At 30.3% G+C, this 9805-nt stretch overlaps 1 protein-coding gene across 1 annotated transcript in view; it reads left to right on the forward strand.

Annotated features, from left to right (window-relative positions):
- LOC111623712 (oxysterol-binding protein-related protein 8-like) overlaps window positions 1-9805 on the forward strand; it is a 186583-nt gene that overhangs the window by 160000 nt on the left and 16778 nt on the right. Inside the window, exons 21-23 of the mRNA XM_023366398.1 lie at window positions 1026-1126; window positions 1577-1762; window positions 8453-8757. Of these exons, the coding sequence (XP_023222166.1) occupies window positions 1026-1126; window positions 1577-1762; window positions 8453-8757 (592 nt within the window). The remainder of the gene's footprint in view (window positions 1-1025; window positions 1127-1576; window positions 1763-8452; window positions 8758-9805) is intronic.

Here is a 9805-nt window from a genome sequence, read left to right on the forward strand (position 1 = left end):
GGGAAAACATTTCAAAGTGTCGTTTCAATTCTATTTATTTATTGGAGTGTTTGTGGATACACGATATTTTTTGTTTTTCCGTCTGATGCGTACACGAATAAATCAGAAGCTTTTCCGACGCGTGAACAGGCCACATACAGTTGTACTGTACATGTGAGAAGCACGGATTCTTTAAATTTAGCCCACACACAGAGATTGTTAGAAGTGCGATATTCCTCATTTTTATATATATTTTTAAATCCTTTATAATTTTAATTATTTAATTGCTCCTTCCTCTCTTCCTTGGCATGTTGTGAAATTTCTGATAGTTGGATAATAAAACGTTTTATTGTAATTTGTCTTTTTAAATTATTTTGAGTCAATATTAAAATTTGGAAAAGGGGGGATACCTAGATCGATAAAATACGTGAATTTCTTCCTACAACTTCGGTTGTTAAGAGTTCGGGGTACAGTTAAGGTTTTTAACGAAGTTCAAGCAAATACATAATTAGCAAAAAAAAGTTGAAATAAAGTGATTAAACAAAAATTATTACAAATATCGTAAATAACANTGGGGTACAGTTAAGGTTTTAACAAAGTTCGAGCGAATACATAATTAGCAAAAAGAAGTTGAAATAAAGTGATTAAACAAAAATTATTACAAATATCGTAAATAACAGTTCACAGATGCATATATAGAGATATTTTTTGAAGGGGGAAATGATCTTCACAATTTGCATTCGATCGAACACACACTGCTCGAATGCTTGTGTAAACGCGCACCATCTATCGTAGGATAAATGCCAGAAACCTTCGTGGGAGTGTATTAAAAAATTTCACAAAGCTTCATGGCAATCGTACTATGCCAGAAACTTCACAGGAGTATATTAAACGACTTCTCAAAGTTTCACGGCAATCGGATAAACGGTGTGGTAATGCATGAAGGACACACACACACACACATTCATTTTTATATATATAGATTAATGTAATGAAAAATTGAGAAAATCTAAGTATTCAGTTTTAAAGTAATACTGCTTATTTAGGAAGAAAGACTTCTTTGGAATCCAAATTCTGAAATAAGAGCTTCGAGATTAAAAAGATACACAGTGCCTGTTGTTTATCAAGAAGAATTTGAATCTGAAAGGTAATTATTGATTTTTAGAACATTTCTTAGTCTATGTTTAATGTAGAATAACGCTAAAATTCTATTTATAATTTTATCAGAATTATTCCAATGCTATATAAACATTATAGAATTACTTTTTGATTTATTTGGATTTTAGAAGTTTTATCTCCTTCAAAGTTGACCATTGTGAGAAATACACTTAATTTCTGAAAACTTTGATTAATATAAATGACACAAGGCTTTTTTTACATCTATTTAATTCTGTTTTTATTTGCTGAAATGTGTTTTGGGTCCTTGCCCAAAACATGTCTTGGCAAATGAATAAAGAGAATTAAACAGATGTACAAAAAGCCTTGTGTTATTTATATTATCTCTTGTGAGAAATAATCAAATAAAAAAATCGACACTGTTTATATAAAGAAGATTCTGAAATATTAAGCTAATCTAGAAATAAAATATTTTATTTAGATTATGGCAGCACGTATCTGCAGCTATTTTACGTGGCGATCAAGTAGCAGCTACTGAAGAAAAAACAATTTTGGAAGAAGCACAGAGGAAAGCCGCCAAAGAAAGGCAAATAAAATTAGAAAAATGGACACCTAAATTATTCCTTTTAGATTTACTTATTGGTGGTTGGATATATAAACATGCTGAGTAAGTTGATTTTTCTTAATATGCATCTGTATATTTTCTTAATATGCATCGGGACCAATATTCAAAGATACTATTCTACAGACCAATTCTAACTTTATTGGAACATTTTTTCTAAAAATTATGTTGCTTTCTTACTTTTACAATATACATAACATATTTTATCTTTTTCCATCTTCAGTTATTAGTAATCATAGAAAATGCATAGGTTTTAAAAGTTACAAATAAATGGTCTGTTTTATCATCAGTTTTTCTATTAATCAACATGTTTGATATCAGTTGAAGTATTTCTACATCACACGCAACTTTCATACGACACAACTGGCAGTAAGCATGCTATACGTTGAATTTAGAATATTGTAATAAATATATTAATATATCACTCCTTTAATGGTGGGGTGAATCCTATTTGGCTTGTATACCAGTGTTCTCATTCATGAAGTTTGCCAGCTGGGTGCCAGAAAAATCATCTGGGCAGGGGGCTCACGGAGAAGTATATGAACAAAAGATGTGCCCTTTTTATGTTCTTGGAGTTTATGTTTACCAGAACACATTCAAAATTTTAACAAATAATTGATCTGTTGGATCTAACATCTGTATGTGAATATATCTAAAATTATTTATTTACTGTAGACAGGTGAAAATATGTAAAATCCTGATATGATGGATAATTTTTCTTTTAGAATGCAACTTTGAAATACATTCTTTAAACTTGATATAAAAAAATATTTCTAGAATGTGTTCACATGGACAACAAAAATAAGAAAAAATTTTCATAAATATTTATTAATTTTTGATAATTCCAAAATAACAGGACTTTCTTTTATCATAATTAAGCCACTGATAATCTCAAACTGGGACTTCAAAGCTGTTGTCAATAACCTTGTTCAAGATAGAATAAGGTTATTTATATGATGGAAGTCTACCTGGCATCCTTATTGATCACTTGGCAAAAAATAATTCTGGGGAGAATACTGTATACCAAAGTCAAAGCATAACTATAGAACAAGCTATTATTTTGCTCATGTGCTGTTTATAAGAATTTCCTGATTATGTGATGTGTTTAGTATGGCAGCCTCTTGTAGTGTTATGTATGATGCTCTTGTGAAGCCTTTGTTTCCCTACTTCTGTACAGTGTATATAGTATAATGTCTGTGCAAAAAAAGGTACTTATTGTGCTAGTAGTACTTATCCATTCTCCACTAATGGTTTACTTATCAGTGTGGGTCTGGGTGTCTATAATGTATGTGATGGTTGATTTGTTGGGATGTATTCCCCACCTGACTTTTTGATTTTTTAAGAATTATGGAGTCAATATTTTTACCTCATTTTGGATTTGAGGAAATCACTTTTATTCTCTATCCTGGTTTAAATGCTTTTTGGGATGTCTTCATCTCATCTTCAGATGAAACCATTCCAGTATTTGATTTGAATTAAATGTGGAATGTGTTTTTAAAAAGCTGTGTAAAACATGAATGACATGTTCTCCTATTGCCATAACAAATTTGAACATTTAAAGTTTTTGAAACCTTTCCAGTATATGATTTTAACCAACTGAAGATGAGATGAAGACATCTCAAAGTGTTTAACCAGGATAGAAAATAGAAGTGATTTCTTCAAACCCATAGCAATATATAAATCAAAATTTTACCTTGCTGTCTGAAAGTATGGTTTGATTCATAGTATATTTTGTATATGTTGTTTTCTATGTGACACCAACAAAGTCTTAAAATATACAGTTTAACCTGCTTATAACGTCATCCATGGGACCGGCAATTTTTTGACGTTATAACCGAGTGTTGTTATCTGCGGGGTCATAATTTCAGTCCCATAAAAGTATCAAGTCTGTTTAAGAATCTATTATAAAATTCATTAATTTAATATCGTATGTATAAAAGTGCAAACTAAATATTTAAATCAACTTTATTTACATTATTATGTCTAAATTTACAATGATGTAATTAAAAATTTCAAAAATCATTTTTTATAAGAAATTTTTATTTGTCAAGTTTCGATAATGGCGGCACTTTCGGTTTTGTGAATAATGTTGAATCAAAAGGCAACAAAAAGTTGAATTAAGCAAGAAGCATACATCTGTCTTTTTTTCTTCCACTTTCAACTGCTTTAATTATTTCTACTTTGCAGTCTAATGTTAACTCTTTCCTTTTTAAGCTAGCCATTTTACCTGATTTGATGCTAAACTACAACACGAGTATGAGAGCTATGCAGACTAACTGTCACGTTGTTTAAAGGGGTGGCGCATCTCACCCCACCGAATCAGGTGATGACAGTACCACCCACAATTGTTCTAGGAAGCGGATTCTGACCCAATGACTGAACACGTAGTATTTTCTTTCATAAATAAAATTTATAATTTAATTTTGTAAATTTAAGAGTGCTTCAAATATGACGTTAAAACACGGTTTTATGTCATTACAAGTGGGTTTTTTAACATTATCTAGTATAGTAAAATCGTGGGACCGATAAAAATTTGACGTTATATTAGGGTTGTCGTTACATCCGATGTAGTTATAATCAGATTAAACTGTATTTGCTGGTTTAATTTTAATATAAATGACAACCACTGTCAATCCTAATTGGGATCACTTCAGGTAAAACTTGGGTCAAAACATTTGATAAAAAATTAGAATGCTACTAGAACAATTTTAAAATCGCTAGAACAATTAAATATTTAACATCAACACATCTATGTGATTTTTGTATACTTGTTTAACACTAAAAATAAAAATTAAAATTAACGATAACATTAAAATAACAAAGAATTTTAAGTGAATATTAACATAACATTATTAACATAAAAAATTTTGAACATATTTCTGTTAAAAAAATAAAAATCAAATCTTTGTTACAAATCCTATTAATGTTGTTGGGATCATCAAAAAAGGACCTCCAAGCATGTGAGATGTTTGCCTCCACCTTGGCTTGCATGTTGGCTTTACAAATTTCAAGAGCTTCAAAAATTCAAAAATTTTGATCTGATTGGTTGAAAGATGCATCTAATGAGAACTGACCTGATGTAGTTTAGCTTCCACACCAGTTTCAGAAGCATACATTCAGAAGTGCACCTTTCACACTGATCAAATCAAAATTTTGGAAGCTTTTGAAATTTGTAAAGCCAAGAAGGGGAATGTATCAACTTTAAGGAGGAGGTGAACATCTCACATGCTTGGAAGTTCTTTTTTTGATGATCCTGACAGCACTAATAAGAAATAAAAATCAATTACTTCTGTTAGGATTTGTAGCAAAGATGTTTACCAAAATTTTTTATGTTGTTAATGTTAATGTTAACAGACAGATGTGATTTTTTTTTATAATTGTTGGAATATTTAATTGTTAACACAGACATGATTTTTATACTTGTTCAAATATATTTAATCCTTCCAGTGAATTTAAAATTATTCTAGTATCATTCTAATTTTTTATTGAATATTTTGACCTGAAGCAGATCCCACTTAGGATCAAAAGCACTTGTCATATTAAAATATATTTGTTGGTTTAATTTAAGGTTTTGTTAGTGTCATTTACTAATATACAACCAGTTGTGGGAAGATTTAGATGTCTGAGGTATGTATTTATAGTGTGGTTTGTGTTTGTGTGCAAACTGACAATGTAGTATAAAAGCTTGTAGGAGATTTCATAATATCTATGCAGAAAGCCATTTTAAAAGATAGTAGTATTAAAAATCATGGTATAAATACATCATGAACCCTTTATGGAAAAAACTAACCACTGAAGATTATTTATACAGACCGAATTCTAATTTATGTAAAAAATTTAAAGTTTCTGAATATTTTATTTTCAAATTTTTAAAGGTTAAATTATTATTAAGTTTTAAATAAATATATATACAGTATACAATCAAAAAGTTCTCATACTATGCACATTTTCTTTTTACTAATACAAATAAAGTTGACAGTTTAGGAAATAGGATTCTCCTATATCAAAATTTTTTCCCAATTGTGGAAACTTACAGAAAGATCATTCTCTTGCAGGCTTCTCAAAACTTTCAGACATTTTTGTTTGAGTATCTTCATATTAAAGATGATGCTAAAAGATAAAGGAAAAACTAATTTGGGGATAAATCTGGAGAATTAGGTGGCTGAGGAAGAACAGGATTGTTTATTTTTGGCCAAGAAAGAAAGAACCAAACAGGGTTGTAAGTTTGTCAGTGTTGGAATAAAGCAGTGCAAAACATGGGCAATCTGTCAAAGGGAAATGCCTTTTGGGCGGAATTAATGGGAAATTAGCCCTACTTAGGTGTTAGAAATGTGAAGAAAAATTGAAAAACTCCATGTTGCCCACACATTGATTGTGGGCATAAATCCACCCACAACCAACTTCTGGTGTTGACTAGTGTTTCATTTCCAGATCAACCTGCAGACCAGAGTTTCATTGCCAGTTATCACTATGTGCCCACATCTTATTGTTTTTAGCAGATTTATGTTTCTGGGTCAATATCCAAGAATAAACTTGTTTGATCTTTTTAAAAATCTCAATATGTACTGTATTTACTCACATATAAGGCGACCACGCATATAGGACGAGGTGTGACTTTAATTTTCTTTAGTTTGATCTTTAGATTTATTAATACAATTCTAATTTTATTTCATTTAATCACAAATAAAATATTATCAAATGCACATAAATACATACATTGTCTTGCAAAAATTACTGGCATTTTAAACTTTAAGGAAAAATCTTGTAAAATCAACAACATAATTTGTTCATGTAAAGCTGGACAATTGAGAACCTTTTTTTGCCAATTCTTAAGTTGAATCCTCTCTCCATTGATTATACTTATAAGTTTCTCCAAATTCTGATTTTTGAATAATCATGTTTTCATGTGGGAATGGATTAAAACTTATATTGTGCTCCCATGTGATTTTGAAATTTCAATCAGGAATTCAATTCAAAAACTTTGCTTTTCCTATTGCTATTAATCTTTACTCCTGACAATACACAAGAATAATTGAAACGACACAGATAAAATACTTATGTCTTTAAACCCTAGAAGGTGAGCATCCAGTAAAAAATGCAAATACATGGCTCACAAAAATTATCTGCAAAAATGCAAAGAATCTTTTGCTCGCACGTATAGGATGACCTAAAAATTTGAAGCTGTGATAAATGAATAAAAACCTTGTTTTATTAGGGGCAGTCAAATGAAAATGAGACAGACTACCAACTTCCGTGTCACACTTGTTATCTAATGCGCAGGTAGGTGTGTATATAGAAGTGCCCTCTATTAGGAATCAGTGTGAATGTTCACCACTGTGCCATTTGTCTGTTAGACGTGCTAGAAGTGAGGTCGGCGAGTCGTGTATGTGTCCAACATCACTATGGATGTCTGCTGCTTGTTGACTTTCTGGAACAGGGCACCAAAATTAATGCACAGTGGTACATAGAAACTTTGGATTTGATGGCACGCTTCAATTTTTGCGGAATGTTGACAGACACATCATTCTGTTGCGGAATGTTGACAGACACATCATTCTGTTTTCAGGAATGTTGACAGACACATCATTCTGTTGCAGGATAATGCCCACCAACATGTTACCAAGGTTATTTTGACTATGCTGCCAAAGTTCCCAGTGAAACTTCTGCAGCATAGTCCATACACATCCTACATAAGTCCAGATTTCTCCCCATACGATTTTCATGTTTTTGGAGCCCTGAAGAAAGACATTCGTGGCCGTCAATTTGTTTCGGAAGAAAAGGTGCATGCCTGGGTACAATCATGGTTCCGTAGGCAACCGCAAACATTTTTCTATGAAGGCATTGACTATCTTGTCTTACAGTGGGATAAATTTTAAAAAGTTATGGCAATTACTTTTGAAATAATAAACAGTTTACTTACTTTTTTCCCATCTGTCTCATTTTCATTTGACTGCCCTTAATATATGCGAGTAAATATGGTAATCAGTTCAAACACCATTATTTTCTAGGAATTATCACATTCACAGACTCCAAAAATACTAGCCAATTAAAACTTTATTTCACCCAGATGCATTTTGGAAATTACAATATTTCTGTCAGTGAGTTTTCTTTCATACAAGCTAAACAAGGCACAAATACTTTTTCTATTTTAAAAAACATAATTCTGTGTTTTTTTTTTATTAAACTTGCTTTATTATCCACAGTCCTTAGTCATTACCCTCCTCATTCATCAACACTCCTATTCTATTGTTTGCTCTTCTTTTTTTAGCCAAAATCATCATGGATGATGCATTGATTTTCAGATATCAAATTTTTAACAGTTTTGTCTTGTCTCACTGTTTTTAGGCATCCAGGTCTTGGTCATCCATAGCTTAGTTGTGCCTCTTTAATTAAATCTCTTGTATCATTCAAATGCTGCAATTCTTTTATTGAAACTTTGAAACTTCTCCAAAAGCTTTCAATGGCATATTTCCAACATATGCATTGCTTGTGTAAATCTTTTTATTGAAAATCATGGAAATTGATTTTGCACATGCTTCAAATCAAATTTTCTAGAAATATAGATGCTGCATATGATTATTGTTGCATCCATAGTAAAGTAAGTTGTTCTACTTTTTAAAACAAACTTTGTTTTATAAATATATATGTAGAATCCATTATATGTAATAATTAATTAAAACAAAATAGATAAAAGTACAACTCTAAATATTAAAATAATTTATAATTTGTTTATAGTACTCGACCTTGGGATCCAAGGAATGATGTGCTACAGTATGAATATAATTATATTATACAAACAAAAACACGTCACAGAACGCCAGTAGTCCGAACTAGTAGTATAGTTAGCGGTGGAGAAGAATTATCGTCAAAGAAAGATCTTTTGCACATGTCGGTCGAACACGTTATTACTTCTAGACCGTCAAACTGTTTTCTGCAGGAAAACAGTGTTATTCATAGACCAAGTGTTTTATCTCATGGTAGTGAAAGTTCTTCACCAGATGTTGAAGTTATTCAGAATAGTGATTCTACAGAAAGTAATGGTAAGCATAATAAATTGAGTATTTTAATATTTTCTAAATATTAAAAATATGTTGTCATTACTAGAAAATGGCTTCTCTAAACTTTGATTAAATTCATTTTTATAATGACAATGAAATTAATCTAACAAATTAATAGCTTTAATACAAGCTTTTCCCACTTTACATCAGTAATCTATTTCTGGAAAATGCTGAGAGTTTCTCTTTTATTTTAAACAAGAAAAATTATAATGGATTACAATACCTGTATATAATGTACTATAGGGAAAAAATTGTAAATAAATATATATATATATATTTATATAAACTTAGAAACCAAAACCAGTGAATAGCTAACAGTAGAACAAACTAATGTAAAATCGAACACTGCATGTGTTTGTTTATTTATAATTATTTAATTATTTTAGAAATAAAAAAAAACACATTGATCTTTGCCTGTGAGTAATTAACAAATAATGTAAAGTAAACAAACACTCAAAGAGAACTGTTTGAATTTGTTTTGACACACAGAAATTTCCTGCTTTGAAAAATTATATATACTCGAGAATAAAATGCCATCTGGTAGTAAATATGTGAAACACAGTCTAAATAACATACAGTAGTGTAGTGCAATCTAGCAATGGAATTTTTTATAAAAATTGTACATTTTTAGTGATGATAAATCATCATGAAGGTATTTACGAAAACGTTCATGATATATCGTCAATTAAGTATTTAAAGGTTAAATGGAAAAACACTGCATTCCAAAATTGTACTATCTAATATTTACTGTATGGTTTCAAGGGAAATATTCTTGGTAAATGAAATAACTGTTTTTACATGACTAAAAATTAAGAATGAATTTCATCAAACTTTTGAAAAGTACATTTAATGAATCAGAAGATATATATTAAGGATGCATTGGCCTTTTCTCCAATTAATCGGTTTTAATACTCGGCCAATTTTGCATTTTAATATTTTTGTTAGAATGTTATGTATAAGGCTAGTAATAAAACATAATAATTATATAACAGAAATTTATTATTTATTACATGTCAAAGACCAACTTCAG

This window comes from Centruroides sculpturatus, unplaced genomic scaffold (assembly GCF_000671375.1).
Source record: "Centruroides sculpturatus isolate CEXI.00-Female unplaced genomic scaffold, Cexi_2.0 scaffold80, whole genome shotgun sequence".
In the NCBI taxonomy this organism is placed as follows: domain Eukaryota; kingdom Metazoa; phylum Arthropoda; class Arachnida; order Scorpiones; family Buthidae; genus Centruroides; species Centruroides sculpturatus.